At 39.6% G+C, this 22,878-nt stretch overlaps 2 protein-coding genes across 2 annotated transcripts in view; one reads left to right on the plus strand and one right to left on the minus strand.

The window, feature by feature from the left end:
- The window catches only part of LOC106087836 (uncharacterized), a 71,913-nt gene extending 66,838 nt beyond the window's left edge, over positions 1 to 5,075 (plus strand). Inside the window, exon 5 of the mRNA XM_059364288.1 lies at positions 1,499 to 5,075. Within this exon, the coding sequence (XP_059220271.1) occupies positions 1,499 to 1,540 (42 nt within the window). The 3' untranslated portion in view covers positions 1,541 to 5,075. The remainder of the gene's footprint in view (positions 1 to 1,498) is intronic.
- An 11,360-nt stretch (positions 5,076 to 16,435) lies between these two features.
- Positions 16,436 to 22,625, minus strand: LOC106087840 (uncharacterized). Its single transcript, XM_013253025.2, has 7 exons — positions 22,299 to 22,625; positions 22,125 to 22,238; positions 21,678 to 22,052; positions 21,212 to 21,580; positions 17,993 to 18,366; positions 16,884 to 17,923; positions 16,436 to 16,819 (listed from the first exon to the last, which is right to left on the minus strand). Exons 1-7 carry the CDS (start codon positions 22,377 to 22,379, stop codon positions 16,650 to 16,652), a joined length of 2,523 nt encoding a protein of 840 aa, XP_013108479.2. The 5' UTR covers positions 22,380 to 22,625; the 3' UTR covers positions 16,436 to 16,649.
- Positions 22,626 to 22,878: the final 253 nt, after the last annotated feature.

Consider the following 22,878-nt stretch of genomic DNA (forward strand, 5'->3'; position numbering starts at 1 on the left):
CATGGACCACATCCACCCGGAAGCTATTCACCGCATCTGCTACCGTGTATGCATGAATGCTATTTAGACCCGCTTGATATGCTGCTTGATCTATAGGTTCTTTCTTGTAGCGCAGAACCTCGCGCTCTAGATCATGTAGATTCACCCTAAGGTTTCTGGCCGGTAAAAACCTATCCACAAGATGATGATTTGAATGGTCTTTGGAATAACAACCCAGAAGGTATTATTAGGGATTTCGGGATCTTTGTCTGATGGAGGTAGTCCACCTCAGAAATGAGGAGACAGCACGTCACAGTTCAAAGAGCGGCATACTGCCAGATCGGAATATTATTTCACTGCGTGCAACATAGCTGACGAGACAACACTGGCGCTGCATAACTTACCACAGACCGGCCAATTGCCTTGTACGTGGACAACTAGGTTTCTTTGTCAGCTCCCCAAGTGCTGCCAACAAGTGGCTTATGGACCTTGTTTCTACTTTTGACCTTATGGCAATTCGCAATGCCATGTGGGGAGAGCTATCAAATGTTACTCCAAGTATTTTGGGAGACTATAAAAAATAGACCCCTCATTATTGAACTAAGACTTGCATTTTTTATGGTCGGAATCGTTTCTGCATCGACTACAACTTGTAGTGAACAATTTGGTTGAGCGCAAAGGTTAGCATATCCACCGTAGCGCAAAGGTTAGCATGTCCGCCTATGACGCTGAAAGCCTGGGTTCGAATCCTAGTGAGTCCATTAGAAAAAATTTTCAGCGGTGGTTTTCCCCTCCTGATGCTACCAACATTTGTCAGGTACAATGCCATGTAAAACTTCTCTCCAAAGAGGTGTCGCACTGCGGCACGCCGTTCGAACTCGGCTATAAAAAGGAGGCCCCTTATCATACCATCTCTATGCCCTCTGAAGGGAGTGGAATGGAGGATAGGTTAAGGTTAAACAGTGCCGGAGATAACACTTCGCCTTGGGGAACTTCTGGTTTCACTTTACGGTGCTTCGACTCCTCATATCTTTAAGGCTTGTTTGGAGAGACGCATTGGCGATGTCCTTAAATAGTTTGGCATGGCTGACAGTGTGGAATGCCTTCGATAGGTCCAGTGCCAAGAGGACCGTCCTATCACATGGCCTCGGCTGATTGAGGCTACACCAAAATCAGTTCGGACTTATTTTATTTTATTTTATTTTATTTTATTTTATTTTATTTTATTTTATTTTATTTTATTTTATTTTATTTTATTCAATTTTATTTAATTTTATAGTATTTTTTTATATTTTTAATAGTTTTACAAATAGTTTTTCTCTTCTATGCCTTATAAAACAATATATATATATATATATATATACCACCATTATCACCACATTTCTTTGTTTGTTTACCCAGAATTCAAATCACATCCATAAATAAAAAAAATATTTTTTAATATCAAAACTCTTTAAAAATTGTTTTTAACATGATTTTTCTTATATAACCAAAAACTCATTTATCCATTTAACAACAGTCAATCTGTGGTGTCTTGCTGATGAAATGGTTTGAAATATGAACAAGGCCGAAGAAAATTCTAAGCAAAAGAATTAATACAAAATACAAGAGAAAAAAAATTGAAAAGAAAAAATAATTGAAAAAAAAACACAATATATTAAATTTTAAGTAGTTGTAAATATTTGTGAAAACAAAACGAAACAAAAAACAAAACAAAATATTCAAAGAAACAAAAAACAAAGAAAATCTATGTAATTTTAATTTATAACGAAATCAACCAACAACAAAAAAAACAACAACAAAACGAAAGCCCATGAGAAGATCTCCAAAAAAAAAATTCCTCCATGGAGGAATGAAACTTTTTAAATAAAAAAAACTCTTGGCCTTCCCAAAACTCCCTTTGACCCCTGAAACTCTTTTGACACTGAAACAAATCCTTTTTCCAACAAAACTTTACAAAAATTAAGAAAACACATATATAGGAAAATAAATTTTTATTATGTTAAAAATTTCTTTTACAGTAACTCACAAAGCTTCTTAAAATTGTAATAAAAAATTTTATTCCCTTGGACCAAATAAAGTCTCAAATCCCTACTTTTAAACCGAAATATTTGCCTAATGTTATTTTTTTTTTTATTCAAAAAAAAGCTTAACAATCAAAAGTTAACTCAGAAAAATATTTAACAATTATTTGCAGATGATTACAGAACACTGTGCGTGTAACAAAATCTATAAAATTTTAAATTTTTAATAATTTTTGTTTGTTTTTCTTTCGAGACGAGCTCAATGATCGGAGATGCAAATGGAAAAGGAAAGTCAAAGATAGCAACACACATCAACCACTGTGGGACGTGTTTCGTCTTTGCTTAGAAGACTTTTCAACCATATTAGGTGTGATGGCTTCAAGGGCCGTGCGTTGGTATGTTGTATTTGAATCGTATTAATGGCGAAAACGCATATATGATACAATTACCACTTTAACCACGTTCGACAACCCTGTCTTCTAGCTGTACTTTTCCCAATGCATGTGTTTTAGTGTAATGACAGACTTTCTTTCTGTGACAAATTACACTTCCTCGGTACTACACATGATTTTGTTCATCTCTCTCGCTGTTGCTCCGTGTGCCCATGTTCGAATCCTGGCCGGGCTCTGCCTAATTTTTCATTTTTCAAGTTCTTGCCTTTTAGGGCGAAGATCATTAAATTTTTAAAAATTTTTGTTTGTTTCTCTTTCGAGACGAGCTCAATGTCTGTCATTACACAAAAAATAAATGCATTGGGAAAAGTACAGCTAATAGTCAGGGTTGTCGAGTGTGGTTAAAGTGGTAATTGTATTATAGATGCGTTTTCGCTATTAATACGATTCAAATACAACATACCAACGCACGGCCCTTGAAGCCATCGCACCTAATAGGGTTGAAAAGTCTTCTAACCAAAAACGAAACGCGTCCCATAGTGGTTGGTGTGAGTGTTGCTATCTTTGGCTTTCCTTTTCCATTTGCATCTCCCATCATTGAGCTCGTCTCGAAAGAGAAACAAACAAAAGTTGTAAAATTTATTAATCTTCGCCCTAACAGGCAAAAACTTGAAAAAATTTTTAATAATTCTCAGTTCTTGTCTATGTTTTTGAATGTCATAAAGTTTGCCGGACGATAAAAAATTGAACAAAAGTCGATAACAGTTTTACCTTACTTTTAGACTTGCATGACCACCGTAGCGCAGAGGTTAGCATGTCCGCCTATGACGCTGATGGCCTGGGTTCAATCCTGACGAGACCATCAGAAAACAATTTTCAGTGGTGGTTTCCCCCTCCTAATGCTGGCAACATTTGTGAGATACTATGCCATGTAAAACTTCTCTCCAAAGAGGTGTCGCACTGCGGCACGTCGTTGGGACTCGGCTATAAAAAGGAGGCCCCTTAACATTGAGCTTAAAACTTGATCAGACCGCACTCATTGATATGTGAGAAGTTTGCCCCTGTTCCCTATTGGAATGTTCATTTTTTCTAAAAGCAAAATTTCAAAAATATCTTTGAAGGACAATATTGTAAGTTTGTAAATTTTCCCCGTAAACATTCCGCTAAGCAACAGGGGCAAACTTTTCACACATCAAAGAGTGTAGTCCGATTCAAGTTTAAGCGGCCTTCTTTTTATAGCCGAGTACGAATGCCGTGCCGAACTTGTGATGCCTCTGTGGAGAGAAATTTTTCCATGGTAAATTACTGCACAAATGTAGCCAGCATTAGGAGGAAAAACCGCCGCTAAAAATTTTTTTCTTATGTTCTCGCCAGGATTCGAACCCAGGCGTTCAGCGTTATAGGCACCCATGCTAACCTCTGCGCTACAAAGGCCTGGGTTCGAATTCTGGCGAGACTATCAGAAAAAATTTTTCAGCGGTGGTTTTCCCCTCCTAATGCTGGCAACATTTATGAGGTACTATGCCATGTAAAACTTCTCTCTCATAGCCATAGTCTAGCACCTTAATAAAGATTTGAAATGGGTTTATTTGACACTTTTCCTTTATAGATCAGTTGAATACATCTATTTTAAGTTTTCATAAGGTTTTGTGCATACGGCCGTAGGCTTTTTAGCCCTAATGATTCTTTGCCATGCAAGATGGTTTTTCCCACACTTTGTTCTTTAACCGCACAGTGGTGCTGAGAAGGAAAAAATTTAAATAATTTTTTTTTAATTTTCCTAATTACAAATACTAATACTACTTGCCAAAAAACATACAGAACAACAAATATTCAACTCAATTATCAGATAAAATAAAAACTCATCGCAAAAATATATTCAAAGAAGAGGCAAAGAAATAAAAACAAAAATCCCCCAATTCCCCCCACTTGTAAAAGACAACAACCAAACTACCATATAACCATTCTTATTCCCCTCCTTCAGCCACACAGGAATCTTTACCCATATATAAAGTCAATATCATTGTATCATTAAATTTAAGTAAATACCACAGTGTTAAAAAAAAACCAAAAAACCAAAAATCCCCTCCAAATATCGAACACCACCAAAAACATAATTTTTCTGTTTCAACACCAGAAGCTCCCTTCTCTTGGTCCATGAACTCACCACACTCCCTTTTATAACAAACAACAAAGAAAAAGAAAAGAAAAGAAAAAAACAACATTAAATTTCATTGACTGAATAAAATAATAATTAAAATAAAAACAAAAACAAAAATAAGAACTATATATGAAAAACAAAGACAAAATGAAAAATTAAGGGAAGCGAGAGAGATGAACAAAACAAAAACAACAAGTTTAATTGTAGTTTTTAAGTCTTAACATGATAATACAACAACAACAACAAAAAAACAAAAGATAATAATAACAAATGAGAAAAACTAATAAAAACAAAAATCACAACAAATTATATATATATACAAAAAAACAAAAACAAAAACAATAATTATAATTGTAAAACAAACAAAATATAAAATGTGTGAAGAAACAAGAAAAAATAAAATTTGAAATAAAAGAAGAAAAAAACAAAACCAAAACTCTCATCTACATTGTACATATAATTAAGTACAAGTGCAAATAATAAAGGAAGCTCTGCAATAGCGAAAAAAAATCCACAAAATCTTGGCGTTTTATTTAAGCTATCAGGATGAGATGAAACATTTTCAACGATCCACAGGTCCTTCTTGTGGCAACCCAAATTTTAAAGCAAAAATTTTACCAAAGACTTTTTATTGCAGTCCTATTTTGTCTCGAACGGCCTACATGACCGATCATTTGTCACGGTCGCACTTCATGTTTCTTTGGGTTCTTTTTGGCTTGGGCTGCCCCCCAGACACTTGTCCTAAATTGGTTATCATATAAGTACTACACTTACATAGACCCTTCATTAGTGTAAAACCAGAGAGGAAGGGCAAAAGTCGGGCGGTGCCGACTGTATTATACCCTATACCTACCCTATAAGTACAGTGTGGGAGCTATATCCAATTCTGAACCAATTTTGATGGACCAAATGACAATGTTATTGCAAATTGCCCAAAATCTGACGAACATATATAAAGGAGCCAGGGACGTAGCCAGGGGGGGAGGGGACCCTTTTACAATAAAAAGATTGCAATGAATGGAACTTAATACCCACCTTTAGTAAGGAAATGAGTTAAAACAAGTAAAAGTGTGCTAAGTTCGGCCGGGCCGAATCTTATATACCCTCCACCATGGATCGCATTTGTCGAGTTCTTTTCCCGGCTTCTCTTCTTAGGCAAAAAAAAAGATTTGCTCTGCCATTAGAGCGATATCAAGATATGGTCCGGTTTGGACCACAATTAAATTATATGTTGGAGACCTGTGTAAAATGTCAGCCAATTCGAATAAGAATTGCGCCCTTTGGGGGCTCAAGAAGTAAAATAGAGAGATCGATTTATATGGGAGCTGTATCAGGCTATAGACCGATTGAGACCATAATAAACACGTATGTTGATGGTCATGATCCGTCGTACAAAAATTCAGGCAAATCGGATAAGAATTGCGTCCTCTAGTGGCTCTAAAAGTCAAGATCCTAGATCCGTTTATATGACAGCTATATCAGGTTATGAACCGATTTGAACCTTATTTGGCACAGTTGTTGAAAGTCGTAATAAAATACGTCATGCAAAATTTCAGCCAATTCGGATAGGAATTGCGCCCTTCAGAAGCTCAAAAATTCAAGTACCCAGATCGGTTTATATGACAGCTATATCAGGTTATGGGCCGATTTGAACCATACTTAGGACTTAGTTGTTGGATATCATAAGAAAATACTTCGGATATGAATTGCGTCTAGAATCTTGGCTCAAAACGTCAAGATTCTAGATCGGTTTATATGACCGCTATATCAAGTTATAAACCGATTTGAACCATACTTGGCACAGTTGTTGGAAATCATAACAAAACACGTCGTGCAAAATTTCATTCCAATCGGATAAGAATTGCACACTCTAGAGGCTCAAAAAGTCAAGATCCAAGATCGATTTATATGACAGCTATATCAGGTTATGGACCAATTTGAACCGTACTTGGCACAGTTGTTGGATATCATTACAAAATACTTCATGCTAAAATTCATTCAAATCGGATAAGAATTGCGCCCTCTAGAGGCTCAAGAAGTGAAGACCCAAGATCGGTTTATATGGCAGCTATATCAGGTTATGGACCGATTTGAACCATACTTGGCACAGTTGTTGGATATCATAAGAAAACAAAATTTCATTCCAATCGGATAAGAATTGCGCCCTCTAGAGGCTCAAGAAATGAAGACCCAAGATTGGTTTATATGGCGGCTATATCAAAACATGGGCCGATATGGCCCATTTACAATAACAACCGACCTACACTAATAAAAAATATTTGTGCAAAATTTCAGCGGCAAGCTTTACTCCTTCGGAAGTTAGCGTGCTTTCGACAGACAGACGGACGGACGGACAGACGGACGGAAATGGCTAGATCGACATAAAATGTCGCGACGATCAAGAATATATATATACTTTATGGGGTCTCAGACGAATATTTCGAGTAGTTACAAACAGAATGACGAAATTAGTATACCCCCCATCCTATGGTGGAGGGTATAATCATATTAGTCGGCAGACTTTTATCTATGAAAGAAGTTTTATATTACACTTACAGTAGTCGTTAGGTCATTTGAGTTCATTTGTATACATATTTCATCTACAGCGTAAACATTAGTAGGCAAAGAAAGAAAATGTTTATACGGCAATCGTTGGATGCGAGAGCATGGTGGATTAATGAAGGTGGTCTCACGCGAACAACTGAAAATAGCCGGCTAGTTTGACGGTATTAAAATGTCAGTTCTGTGTTTACATTCTCAGCAAACTACTCCGTTTTTTTTGCACATTCTCTTTTTTGTTTGAGTTTCTCTTTCTCTCATTTAACCACAATAAATTTCTGGCTACGTCCTGATAGAAGCTAAATCTAATTCTGAACCAATTTCAAGCAAACTTCTCAGGTAATGTTGTAGTCGTCGAGGAAAGCGTTGTGCAAAATTTTGGCAAGATTGGTCAAACAATGCGCTTGCATTGGCTCTTGGGGTGAAAATCTGGCGATGTACATATATGACAGCTATATCTAAATCTGGGCCGATTTCTATGAAATTCACCAGTAATATTGAGAGTCATAAGACAATCCTTCCAGCAAAATTTCGAAAGAATCCGTTTGAAACTGAGCATTTACTTGCCATATTTCTCAAAATCGGACGAACATATATATGGTGTTATACCTAAATCTGAACCGATTTCGAGCAAACTTCTCAGATACTGTGGCAGTCGTCGATGAAAGCGTTTTGCAAAATTTTGGCAAGATTGGTCAATAAATGTACTTGCTGTGGTTCTAGGAGTGAAAATCGGACGATACATATATATGATAGCTATATCTAAATCTGAACCGATTTTCATGAAATTCACCACTGATGTCGAAAGTCGTAAAAAAAATCCTTTCGGCCAAATCTCGAGAGAATCGATTAACAAATGACCATTTTATTGCATTATTACTGAAAATCGGACGAATATATATATGGGAGCTATATCCAGATCTGAACCGATTTTTTTCCAATTTCAATAGGCTTCGTCTCTAGACCGAAAAACATGTCTGTACCAAATTTGAAGACGATCGGATGAAAACTGCGACCTGTACTTTGTACACAAATTAACATGGACAGACGGACAGACAGACAAACGGACATAGCTAAATCAAATCAGAAAGTGATTCTGAGTCGACCGGTATACTTATCAATGGGTCTATCTCTCTTCCTTTTCGGTGTTACAAACAAATTGACTAAGTTATAATACCTTGTACCACAGTAGTGGTGTAGGGTATAATAAACCGATCTGAACCATATACGACACGGATGTCGAAAAGCCTTACATAATTCACTATGTCAAATGTCAGTGAAATCGGATGATAAATGCGCCTTTAATAGAGCCAAGACTTTAAAACGAGATATCGGTCTATATGGCAGCTATATCCAAATGTGAAGCGATTTGGGCCAATTTGTAGAAAAATGTCGAAAGGCCTAACACAACTCACTGTCCCAAATTTCGGCGACATCGGACAATAAATGCGACTTTTGTGGACCCAAAACCTTAAATTGATAGATTTGTCTATATGGCAGCTATATCCAAATCTGGACCGATCTGAGCCTAATTTAAGAAGAATGTCGAAGGGCCTAATGCAACTCACTGTCCCAAATTTCGATGACATCGGAAAATAAATGCGCCTTTTATGGGCCCAAAACATTAGATCAAGAGATCGTTCTATATGGCAGCTATATCCAAATATGGACCGATCTGAGCCAAATTGAAGAAGGATGTCGAAGGGCCTAACACTGTCCCAAATTTTGGTAAAATCGAATAATAAATGCGCCTTTTATGGGCTCAAAACCTTAGATCTATATGGCAGCTATATCCAAATCTGAACCGGTCTGGGCCAAGTTGAAGGAAGAGGTCGAAAGGCCTAACACAACTCACTGTCCCAAATTTTGGCATAATCGGACAATGGGCGCAAGGCCTTAAATCGAGAGATCAGTCTATATGGCAGCTATATCCATAACTGGACAGATCTTGGCCAAATTTAAGAAAGATTTCGAAGAGCCTAACACAACTCACTGCCCCAAATTTCAGCAAAATCGGACAATAAATGTGGCTTTTATGGGCCTAAGACCCTAAATCGGTGGATCGGTCTATATGAGGGCTAAATTAAGATATAGTCCGATATAGCCTATCTTCGAACTTAACCTGCTTATGGACAAAATAACAATCTGCTCAAAGTTTCAACTCATCATCTCTATTTTCAACAGACAGACGGACGGACATGGCTAGATCGTCTTAGATTTTTACGCTGATCAAGATTATGTATATTTTATAGGGTCGGAAATGGATATTTCGATGTGTTGCAAACGGAATGACAAAATGAATATACCCCCATCCTTCGGTGGTGTGTATAAAAAAGTATTGGATAGCTTACATTACCGTCTTGTGTAATTTTTTTTAGGAGATGGTGTCGGACACTGTGGCCCACTCCGAACTATATAGTCCACCTCGATCTATATTTAGATATAGCTGTCATACAGACGAATCTGCCGATTTAGGGTCTTAAGCCCATTAAAGCCGCAATTATTTTCCGATTTCGCTGAAATTTGAGACAGTGAGTTCTTTTAAGCTTCCCGACATCCGATTATATATGGTTTAGATCAAACTATATTTAGATATAGCTGCCATTTAGACCGAACTGCCGATTAAGGGTCTTAAGCCCATTAAAACCCATTTATTATACGATTTCGCTGAAATTTTAAACAGTTATATGTTTAAGGCCTATCCTCAACCGATCCAGATTGAACCATATTTACCTACATGTAGACCGAACTTCCAATTTGGGGTCTTTATCGTATAAAAAGGGAATTTTTTGCCGTCACAGCAGGAAGCCAGCCATCCAAACCAGAAGTCAAAACAAGGAGAGGGTCCACTGACTTAGCAGCACTATCAACGCTCATCAGTGATCTATGGCCTGGCCCCTTGTTCTACGGCACAGCTTTTGGGCCCTGGTCCAAAAAGAGTTTGACAGTTTTTCCCATGGTTTGTAAAAAGTGCTTGCATACCCTAACAGTCGCGAGCTCACATTGTCCAAGCCTCGACTTTTAGCTCCGCCTAAGTGTTGATATATGTTGTGAAGTCTGATCTGACAGCAGCTCCAACACCGACAACGACATTACACTTACTTGAGTTCCTTGATGTGGTGAAATTTTAGAAAATAAATGAGCGGACGAAACGGCTCGGCCTCGGCAAGCGAACGGTTTGCAGATCTAACGTTAGGACCGGCATTAGCCCCGCGCAGAGTAGGGAAGGTTGAGGTCTCAGTTTATACATGACGAGTCTGGCCAGAAATCAGGCGATGCACCGAAAAAGGGCAGATGAACTGCTTGTTCTCGGCAAGTGGGAAGCTGTAGCTTGACACTTGAGGCACTCTCTTGTCTCTTGATCTGTGGACTCTGACAAAAAGTATCAAAAAATCTGACCCCGCTCACTATAAACGACCATGTCATTGAAGATGTTGACAATTTTTCCTATCTAGGCAGCAAAATAACAGAGGACTGAGGATCACGGGATAACTATGAGCACCACACAGGCTGGAACTTTTTGCTCCGACTTGTGTGGTGTCCATCGATACCACTTGAAAAATAGCTGAAAACTACCGGGCGCATCCACAGGTTGCGGATGGTGGAAAGCTCCGTTTTTATGGGGAGTAGATGCAAATGCGACCGCGGGCAGTCAGCGATTTTCGAGAGGAGAGTCTCAGTGAGCTGTCAGGTGGCACTGGCTCTTAATTAAATAATGAGTGCCAATGATACTTGAGATGACAAGGAGACATCAGCGTCTTGGCCAACATCAGCGTCTGTTCCCAGGTTAGGGGCGGCTGGAGGCGACCGTCGTATATTGAAGCAAACAGTTTGCCACAATGAGGGAAACATGTGCAATCCCACAAAACCCATGGGGTTGGGGCGCTGGGCCAGTAACCCGCCTCCGTCAAACTATTAGAACTACCATGAGAAACAAAAAAAAAGTAAAAACGGCCCCCCTAACGTTGACGACCCACGCAAACGAAAAATGGACCATGATTTGCGGATCTGCACTTGGAATGTCCGCACTCTTTATAGAGAAGGTGCAGTATACGCTTTGAAAGATGTATTAGATAAGTACTAGGCAGATATGACCGCCTTACAGGAAATGCGATGGACTGGGAATGGCGTCACTACAGCATCAAACAGTGACAAACTACACTAAGCTGCCATAACACGAGGCATGAATTTGCCTGTGGATTTGGGGTTGAAACACCTTTTCTCCAGCTTTACTCCCTCAACAATAAGGTTTGGAGGGGTACCAAAACGCACTTTTTCAAAATGCATCAAATCGAATGAAAAGTGCTCATTTTAAGAGCTCAATACACTATATCGGGAGATCGGTCTATATGGCAGTTATATCCAAATATGGACCAATCTCGACGATATTCAACAAAAAGGTTTAGAGGGGTAAAAAAACGCACTGTTTCAAATTGTATCCAAATTGTATGAAAAATTCTCCTTTTATAGGCTCATTACCCTATATCGGGAGATCGGTCTATATAGCATATCCAAATCGGTATATATCCAAATATGGTCCGATCTGAACCACATTTGACAGGAATGGGTAGGGGTCTACCAGAACACATAGTGCCGAATTTCATTGAATTTGGGTAGTAAATGGATCTCTTATGGCCTCAATACCTTATATCGGGAGACCGGGCGGTCGGTCTATAGGGCAGCTATATTCAAATATTTCCCGATCTGAACCACACTTCACAGACATGGGTAGGAGTCTACCAGAACTCAATGTGCCAAATTTCATCGAAATTGAATGAAAAATGCCCAATTTATTGCCTCAAGACTTTAAGTCTGGAGATCGGTCTATATAGCGGCTATATATAACTAAATTTCGATTTTATGAGATCAGATGGTCAGGTTTATGTACAAAAAAGACGAAATCATAAAAAAAAAATTTAGAAAATGTTTTTGTACCCAAGATATCTGCAAAATTATAAATACCCAGCTTTTGGGTATAAATGGGTAAATACCCGGGTATTTACCCAATTTACCGGGTAAATACCTTTTGTCTAGTCAATCATCTAGACTAGGAGTGTTTTTTTTTTTGGATCAACGTAGTAGGGAATAACTTTGTCATCTGTTGTGTTAGCGTGTTTCCTACGTGTAGCGCAGAGGTTAGCTTGTCCGCCTATGACGCTAAAAGTCTGGGTTCGAATCCTGGCGAAAATGTCAGAATAAATTTTCAGCGGTGGTTATGGCTTCCTAATGCTGGCGACATTGGTGAGGTACTGTACCATTTGGTATTACAGCCATGTACAAAACCTCTCCACAAAGAGGTGTCGCACGGCGGCATGCCGTTCGGGCTCTGCTACAAAAAGAAGGGTCCCTATCATTGAGCTTAAACTTAAATTGGACAGCACCCATTGGTATATGGGAATTTTGCCTCTGTTCCTTAATGGAATTTTTATTGGCAATTTTGCAATTTGTACAGCTTCCCTGCTACTCTTAGACAAATGCTTACCTTTGTTGCTACAAAGGAAGGGATTTATAGCGCCAGCTTCTAGGAGTAAAAAATCATACCTTTTTACAGCTCAGCCGAAAAAAGTCGCAGTCCATATGCTTTGAAACCATCATGACTACTTAGATTACACTTTAGAAAAAATTCCAATTTTTTTTTTATTATTAATAATTTTATTTAATTTATAACCATTTTGTAATTAACAATTATTAACACCATTCATTGATTTTTTACACATTTTTATTTTTTTGTGGTTTTTTAAAAATACTTGGCCTTTTCTACCACAAAATATTTGATAAAATCAAATTGTTTGCGTCGATAGTGTATCAAATATTGATGATTCGTCTGGGAATAGTAATTTGATGGTAGCCAATAATTGTCATCCAGTTCATGGGGTACTACCATCAAAAATTCCGAAAGTTGAGCTGTGCTGGTCGTCTTTAGATGCGAAAGTATGGAGAAACAGAAAACGGCCAAGTGGAATGAAGTAAAACGATATGACCATAAACTGAACATGTTTATAATAAAATGTCGACTAATCACATTTGGTCGAAAGGCAGGTAAGCGATACCAATTAAAATGAACGCCACTGCTCACATTGAAAATGCGTGAAAAAATATCATAATCAGATCAATTGAATGAAGTTCAACACTGTAAAAAATTAAGCACTGGAGTTAGTTAACGAAACATTTTGCATAAGGCATGATATGATGAAAAGGAAGGCAAGAACTAAAATTTGGTATCGAGGTATATCGAGGGGCCTGACAAAACTCAATGTCCCAAATTTCGGCAAAATCAGATAATAAATGTAGCTTTTATGGGCCTTAGACCTTAAATCGACGGATAGGTCTACATGGGGGCTATATCAAAATATAGTCCAATATAACACAAACTTGGTTAACCAGAAGCCTTTCGGGTCGACGCAGTCCGAGTTAAGGGAGTGGGCGACGAATGCGCATGCAACATTGTGGAACAGCGAAACGGTCGGAAGGACGGCGAAAATCTTATGGGGGGGATCCAGATCGTGAGAAGACGAGGCTATTACTGAAAGGAAGCAAGAAGGAGATCAGTATAGCTATTGGTATCATAACGGGACACATAGGACTACAAGCTCACTTATGTAAAATCGGTGCGGCAAGTGATAGCATGTGCAGGGCATGCGTGGAAGATGATGAGACGTTGGAGCATTTCCTTTGTCATTGCCCGTCTTTCGCGTCTAACAGATACCGGCACTTAGGTGGAGACATAATACCAGACATGAACTAACTTAGGGGAGTGGTATTGAAAACAATTAAGGATTTTGTAAGTAGCACGGAATTCCTAACATAAAATTTTCTTTTTAGAGGTTACTTTATAGATTTAGAGCACACAACAAGCCGATTACTGGCTTAGGTGTATGCCCATAGTGGCATGGGGCGGATTAATATCTGCACCCTCTTTTTAACCTAACCTAATCCATCTTCGAACTTAACCTGCCTATGGAGAAAAAAGAATCTGTGCAAAGTTTAAGCTCAATATCTCTATTTTAAAGGCTGTAGCGTAAATTTAACAGACAGACGTAAGATTTTTACGACGATCAAGAATATATATATATATAGAAAGGATGCAACTCCTAAAAAATTTATGAGCACTGGGAGCTGTGGTCCAAGCTTTGAATCAGAATACTGTTGATGTAGCCTTAGAATTTGTATAATTATGCCAAAGGAAGAAAACAAAGAAAAGAAAAACAGATTAGCTTACATTAGATAATCTACATCCAATCTGAGAAAGTCATCTGTATTAAGTAGAGGAGTTTCGTTCCAATGGGCATACTTTTCCTTCAATTCGGGTTTTACGTTTTTGAGGTAGCTATTTAGAATCTTTGTAAGACAGGGTACATAACGGTCATAGCACGCTAAGAACATTGCGTGCTGTCGTCATATCATCGAAATTGAGCAGCGTCGGAAACGTTTAATACTTAGAACACCGTTTGGAAACACCACTTTTTGTACGTCAAGAAAGTACCAAGGAACAGAACCCGATGACATACTTCCTGCTATGTTGCATAAGACAGAACAATGTACCATGTACATCATGATTTGAGGACCTGGAATCCCTAGTCCTCAAAGCATGAAGTTGTTGTGGTCCCAGAGAGGTCTGGATGCGATATTTAGTGTGAGAACTCAGCACTAGAACGTGGAATGCGCAGAAATGTGGATTGTGCCAGAAACATGGCGTTCATCGGATTTCGTCCATTCGTCTGTTCTGTGGAGCGACCTCATGGCATTAGCGATGCGATGGATTAAGTGCCGGGCGGATCTTTCTTCGCTGGCGACCTGGAGTTTGTCTTACCGGAGAAGGAGCTTGGGGCTGATGGGTGTACCGACGTTGAGCCCCCTTTTCTGGCCTTGGGGACGATGAGTTCCTACAACAGTGAACTTCGCGTGGCGCTGGCGGGTTGCAGAGTGGTAAAGTCCATGTGGCTGAGGTATCCGGGGACCAGAAAATCCATTGTCGTGAGTCTGAGGAAGCGTGACCTTGAGCTGTTGGTGGCAGTCCTCATAGCGCACTGCGATATCCGGTCGCTTATGTCAGACATATACGTGACGAGGAGGACACCTACAGGGTCTGTAATAATGAGGAGCAGCCAGTTCATCTCACCTGGGGTGGTCGGTGAGGCGGCACTAAGTCAATGAGGCTGTCCAGTTTCTGTCCCGTCTTCAGTTCGCCCAGATTTTCGTTTTTTCAGCATTTTGGCGATCTTTAGCTTAAACAATAGAAAAGTGCAAATTTTCCGAATTTTACTCCAAAAATTTTGAATTTTTAAAAATTTGGAATCTTTTTTTTATTTAAGCTTAAATTCCAAGATTCACTGAATGATGTAAGACAGGCGATCAGCCGACATACAATTTTTTGAATTGTTGACATTACTCGGCATTGAGTATGTCAACTTTCTCTCATTCGTTGTTTGTTTGCATTTTATGTTATTTATTTAAGTTTGAATTTGCATGCAGGCCAGGATTTGCTAATAGAAGGTTAGGTCACTTGTGAAAACATAAAGTGGATAGACCCCATCAACATCATTAAGGAAGTCAAATATGCCGATTGAAGATGTCATCAAATAGGAGAACATGTGAAACAGAATAAATGTAAAAAGAAAACACGTTGACATCCTCAATGCCAAGTACTGACAAAAATTAAAAAATTGTATGTCGGCTGATCGCCAAAGAAAACAAAGAAACTGACATTTGATGACATTATCAATCGGCACATTTGACATCCTTAATGATGGCCTATCCACTTTACGTTTTCGCAAGTGATCTAACCTTTTATTAGTGAATCCTAAATAAGGTGCACATACTATTTAAAATAAAATGTTTAGACTTACCTCCAATAATTGAGTACATATTTGGAGATACTTCCTTCAATAACTCACAACTTTGGTTTTAAGGCCATTGTGCATTATTGTGAATTATCAATATAGGGTTACCATATTTTGTGACAATTCATGAAGAAGCACTTGAACCACTTACTTCAAAGCATTGCAACGGTGAGCATCCAAAAAACATTCGAGATCTAATTCCTATACTCTTTCTTTGTTTTATTTGTTATTGCCGTTAACCTCACTGAGATTTTATGGCTGACAACGCCTACCATCAATTCCCCTTCTGTCATTGAAGTCCCTCTGCTGCCGAAATGTATTCCAACGACCAATTCATACAGTCCAGGGACATCGGTACAAAGCGCCATTTGTTTCTTCCACACCCCTGAGCTTTCATTCCGATTCCCTCTCTATAAGCCCCGAGCACATCCTATCTATATAAAGTCACTCTTGAATTAATGCATAAAGATTAGAAAACAATTATTTTCACTTTTTTTAAAAATAAAATTTTATCATTTGAGCTTTTTTATACAATAAAAACATACAAATGATTGCTTGGCCCTTTAAAAAGAGGCTAATACTACTTAATAGATCTACTACTATGTTCGTACAATACATACATATGTAATTGTGTTATATGTAAGTGGATTAAAACAATAAAATATATAGCTTTTAAAAAAATATGCTAAAATGACTATGTGGTGGGAGGAGAAGATGCCAATGACTTAATAACCGCAGGAGCTTGCTCTTTAAAAACACTGTTCTTTTTCTTCTGAGTGCGTTCGTGTATGCGTTGGTGGCGCCTTAGATCGCCAGAGACACGAAACTTTTTCTCACATACCTCACATTCATAGGGTTTTTCACCTGAAAAAAATAGAAATTTTTTTTTTAAGGTTTTTGACCACACCATTGGTAACACCATACATACCTGTATGTATTTTACGATGATTCTGCAAATATGTGGATGCCCTAAATGTTTTTGTACAAAACTCACATTTGTAATTACGTTCGCTGGTGTGTATACGCAAATGCACCACCAAAGAATATTTTCGAGAAAAAGCCTTGCCACAAAATTCACACTGATGGTTCTTTTCGGAGCTGTGTATGGAGACGGTGTGATACTTAAGATCACCCCATTGGCGAAATTTACGATTACAAATTTCACACTCAAAGGGCTTGTCTCCGGTGTGCGTTCTTGTGTGAGCCTTTAGAGCCCCTATGGCAAAAAAGGACTTATCACATATATCGCATTGGTGTGGTCTCAGACCAGAATGCGTTCTCATGTGATATTTGAGGGCATTGCAGGAATTAAAAACTCGCTGACATTTATTGCACAAATAACGTTTGCGTTTCCCATTGCCATCAACCTCTACACCATCTTCTTCCTCCTCCTCTAGGTTTTCAGGATCATATTCACCATCTTCTAGATGTGGTTGCATTGGCTTCATGGTAGTATGATTATTTTCTACATTTAATTTAGGCAAATGGGAATAACTTTCATCGCTATGATCATGATCTTGATGACCATCATCATCATAGTCGTCTTCATTGTCCTCGGCGTTTTCATTGGCAACAAATTCCTGTTCCGTGTGGAAGGGGGGAATGTCGTTATTATCTTCTAGTTTTATGTGTTGAGGTGATATGAGGTCTAGATTATTGCTAAGCGTAGTAGGCTGCTGTGTAGGTTGTGGTGCTGGTGGTTGCTGTTGTTGTTGTTGTGGTTCATGGCTATTAGTCATTGCCTCATTAGCATGGGGAAATTGTAGCCGCAAATCGGTGGCATGCTGCATAACCTGAGTATTTGAATCCACCAAATCTTTGGGCATTAATTTGCCCACACTTATGTGATTATTGTCCGCGGGTACCGGAGGATCGGTATTTAAGATGGGCGCAAACTGACCGGAAAATAGAACATCACAAAATGGCTTGGATTTTAAATCGATGCCATTGAAGCAGTTGTTGTTGAACCTAAAGAAGAAAATTTAAGCATTACAACAAATATCAATTGATGTGTTTATTTTGAATTTTTTCTCCTACCAATGAGGCCTAACCCCATTTGATGTGGGCGTCATCAGATCCATGGTATCACAGGTATCCTCTATGAGCACCTTATCCCTGATACCTTCCAGCATATCTTCAGTATCACTAAACTCTTCAGGCACAAGGTTTTGGTTAGGCTGTTGTTGTTGTTGATGTTGTTGCTGCTGCTGCTGTTGTTGCGTTTGCTGTGGCTGCATGTTGTTTGAAGCCACATTACCCATGGCATTGCTGTATACAACTTTCATGTCGACCTGGTCCACATGTGTTTGCATATCCATATCCACTCTTCTTTCGGTACTCACCTCATCGGTTTGGGGAAAATTTTCAAAGGGGAAATGTACATCTTGGAAGACTTGATCAAGTTCATCAGTCTAGGGAAAAAAGAGAAAAAACTGTTTAGATAAAGACGATAAAATGCATTTAGGATATAAGGGTGATGTTGTTTTCCTCGGCAGTGGCAAGGAGAATTACTGTTTTTTTAAAAATAATTTACGGGGGAAAGGGGGATATACAAAACTGGTCATTCGGTTTGTTACGTATCATATGAACAAGGACAAGTATGTGGAAATGATCTTGGATAAGAAATTGAACTAGAAGTGCCACATTCAGGAAGCGTGTTGAAAACATCCAAAGAAGTTGGACACTATGAAAAAGGGCCATCACCTCAACTGGGGGCCTGAATCCGAGATTAGTACACTCTAACGAGATTATACCAATACTCAATTACTCAATTTTTGTCCATCGTGGACGACGATGGAGAAAAAGTGCAACAAAAGGACAATATAAAAGCGAAAAAGCCCGGCACGGGATAGCTGTGAGCACCACACAGGCAGGAACATTGAGGTCCGATCATTGCTGTCACGAGGAGCTTAGCTGCGAGCTACCGGATGCGCCCACAGATGGCGGATAGTGGAATGCTCCATAGGGAGTAGCTGTAACCGCAGTCGCGGAAATCAGCGGTATCGAGCGGAGAGTCTCAGTGAGAGGTCGGGTGGCACCGACTCTTGCACAAATACTGAGTGCCTATGATGCTCGATATGACAAAGCAAGTTATTGGTGCCTTTAAATAACAAATGGCCACGCTGTTCATGTGGCGATCGGTTCTTTGGACCGGAACGAGCTTGCTCACCAAAGGGAGCTTGACGAGGTTCGCCACCTCCCCATGAAAATGTGGCTACAACAACAACAACAAAAGGGAAAATTCGGCACGGGATAACTATGACCACCACACAGGCTGGAACTTTGATCTCATATCTGTGTGGAGTTCATCGTTATCTGCAGAAGCTTAACTGAGAGCTAGCGGGCTTAGCTGAAGGCTACAGTTTGAGGATATTGGAATGCTACATACGCAGTAGCTGCAGCTTTATTCGCGGGCAATCACCGGTATTGATTGAAGAGACTCAGTGAGAGGCCGAGTGGCTACGGTTTTTGCTTAAATAGAGAGTGCCTACGATGCTCAATATGACAAGTTCTGTTATTGGAGCCAATGGTCATCATGTTCCCGCAGCGATCGGTCCTATGGACCAGAACGGACTTCTCACCTATAGGATCTTGACGAGGATCGCTACCTCCACATGATAATGTGGGCTACAACAACAACAAAAGGCATAAAGAAAATGTTATCTTGGTATAGGTGGAGCGATGAAGTTTAGGACGGTATTGGACTGTCCGAACTCGAGTATTGCTATCTGGATGCTACTGCAAAATGGAAAGATTAAAGCTGGAGGACAAAATAGGCCTGGAGGTGTACATTGAAGACCAAGAGACTGGAATCTATATTTGACTGATTAACCATAATACGGTCCTGCAGGCAGAAGTGCGGACGTTCACGCATCACGGGAGGTGGTATGGTCATGCCGCTAGGACTCCGAGTGTGATTGTCATTACGGATCTAGCCTTCGGGGCTATAAAAAACTGTAGGTAAGGTCACGGTGTTTAGAGAACATGAGGGAGATTAACGCCTTCTCAGAGAATTGGACGATCCGCATAGTTTGGTTGCCCGGCCATAGCGGGGTAAAGGGGAACGAAAGGACAGGTGAGTTATCCATAGAGGTTGGTGAATTCGAAGCCTTTCGGGTTGGCGCAGGTCCATTTAAGCCCTTGGCGACGAATGCGCACTGTGAAACAGTAAATTGGCCGGTAGGATCGAGAAAATCCTATGGGGAGATCTAGATCGTGAGAAGACGAGGCTATAGCTGAGAAGAAGTAGGAAGTTGGTCAGTATGACTTTCAGTTCTACTATGGGTGATACGGGCGCCCTTAAAAAGAATTGGTGCGGCAAATGACGGCTTGTGCAGAGCATGTGTTGTTGTTGTTGTAGCTACATTTGCAAGTTGAGGTGGCGATCCTCGTCATGCTCTTATATGCGAGCAAACTCGTTCGGGTCTATACGACCGATCGCGCCGGAAATATTAATGCCATTGGTTATTTGAAGGCGCCAATAACTCGCCTTGCCGTATCGAGCATCATAGGCACTCAGTATTTAAGTAAGAGCCGGTGCTACCCGGCCTCTCACTGAGACTCTCCACAGGACTCAACTCCAACAGAGCAAGGATTGCTGGCGACGTGCAGGATATCCCGATTGTGACCAGGGACCACACGACATACGTCACCTTTTTAAACGCCCAGTCAGGCTCGGCTCAGACCCATATTCCTGTGGACGCACCCCATCTTAGTCGCAGAGTTCCAGGATCTGGATACTCAACAGATTTGCTACAACAATCAGTGGTATCAAGTGGAGAGTTGCACTCGATACCGCTAAATGTCCGCGACTGCAGTTGCAGCTACTCCGTATGGAGCATTCCAATATCCGCAACCTGTAGACGCGCCCGGCAGCTCCCAGCTAAGCTTCTCGTGATAAAGAAGAACACCACACAGATTGGAGCTTAAAGTTCCAGTCTGTGTAATGCTCATAGTTGCCTTTATTTATGCCTGGCTTTCGCCTTTAACAGACTCTGGCACTTCAGTGCCAGACTTGAACCAAATTAGATGCAAAGAATGGTGAACGATTAACAATTTTTTCAGCAGAACCGACAGATTTCTTCTTGGTAAAATTTCAGTATTTAGTGCGCACAACAACCTACTGTATTAGGTGTATGCCCATAGTGGCATGGGGCTAATCTGCTTTCTGTTTTTAACATAACCTAACCTAATCAACGAACTATTCCTTTTAGAATACTGTTATTTTCATTTTCTTTAAAAATTCTTTTTACCAACCTTTTTATCAATCGAGCAGAGATTTGAAGCAGCTTCTGATTTCTCCGGTCCTAAAGCGTCCAATGAAGTTTTCATTGCTGCCAAAATGGTATCGGGCGTTGAGGGTTCATAATGTTGCTTGAGATGAGCAAAAAAATCCAATTGCGAACATGTCACATGACCACAAAGTTCACAGCGAAATTGCTGTACAGGCGCACCTACCACCAATTGTTCAACATGTGGCAGTTTATGGTCCTGCAGAGGTACATTCAGTTGTAGGTTACCATCATCATGATTGATTTTCAATTTGCGTGAGATGCGTTTTTTGTGGGGCAAAACTTTGCGGGAATCGAAACGTGAAATGTCGCAATCATCATCAATGGAACCGTCCTGAAAAAAAGAAATGTTAATAGAATTCAAAAAAAAAAAAAAAATCGCAAAATTATTTTTTTCTTGCAGAGTTGTAAATTTTCTTGTCTCTTCTTACATCCAAATTCACATTTGATTCGTTCATCAATAATTCTTGCACAACTTTGGCACCATTTTCTTCTACCGAAACCACATCATCAACAGGAGCATTAAAGGATTTATTGACAGGCATGAGAAAGTCACTATTCAAAGGCAGATATGTGGGTGATTTACGAGGTTCATTGGAATGGTGGTGGTGATGATGATGATGCTGCTGATGATGTTCCTCATCCGCCGTCACGGGAAACAATTGTGAACTGTGAAAGTGTAGGTCAGCAGGCAGTGTGTCACCGGGATGTGTGCCGGAAGACACCACACCTTTAGGAAAATTCATTAAATCCATCATAATGAAGCTATTGGGATAACGGATGTACTCGGGTGCCAGCAACGATGCCTGTAAGAAGACAAAATGTCCATTATATACAAAAATAACCCCATGATATCTGACATCTGGCCGAGAACTTACATGATCCAAGAACTCTTGATGATGCTGTTGCTGGTCTTTGCGATGCATGATATGATCTATAGACTCCAAATTATGAGATTCCTTGTGGATATATTTTCGTTGCTTCATTAAGTCCTGGAAAAACAGCAATATGTAGCTCCACGTCTGATGGTTGCATTACAGAGCACAACTTACCATGTCGGCCACCTTGCAATGGTCATCGAAACCATTGTAAGCGGCATTTAATTCCATGATGTTCCCAGCTTCCAGTGCCATCAGCCATTAAACAGAGTCTAGGTCCTGGGTCCCAAGTATTGAAGTATTGGCAGGATTCTCAGTTACCCATGCAATCTGCAAAGTCGGGCATTCAGGTGTAATTTCCTATAGATTCTATGCCCTTTCGCTGGAAAATTTTTCAAGCAGAGTTGGCATAGAAATACGAAGAATTGGTCAATGTTATTATTATCAATAATTAACAAATTAACAATAAATATTAGTTTTATGAAAGCAAAACAAACTGATTAATCGATTTTCGATAAAACGATAATTCAAAGTTCGAAGATGAGCCGCGAAATAGGAATGTGACGCCGTTAAATTGTTATTTGCAAAGGGGTCTTGTCACGTTAATGTTGGGTGCAAAGCAAAACAAGAAAATACGAATTACATACAAACATATTTACAGGCCAGTTCCAATTTTTACGAAAGTTTGTGAATATAAGTTGAACAGAAGTTTGTTCGATTTCTGTTTCAAAGTTGAAAATTTCTTATGTTTAGC

Source organism: Stomoxys calcitrans, chromosome 3 (assembly GCF_963082655.1).
Source record: "Stomoxys calcitrans chromosome 3, idStoCalc2.1, whole genome shotgun sequence".
In the NCBI taxonomy this organism is placed as follows: Eukaryota; Metazoa; Arthropoda; class Insecta; order Diptera; family Muscidae; genus Stomoxys; species Stomoxys calcitrans.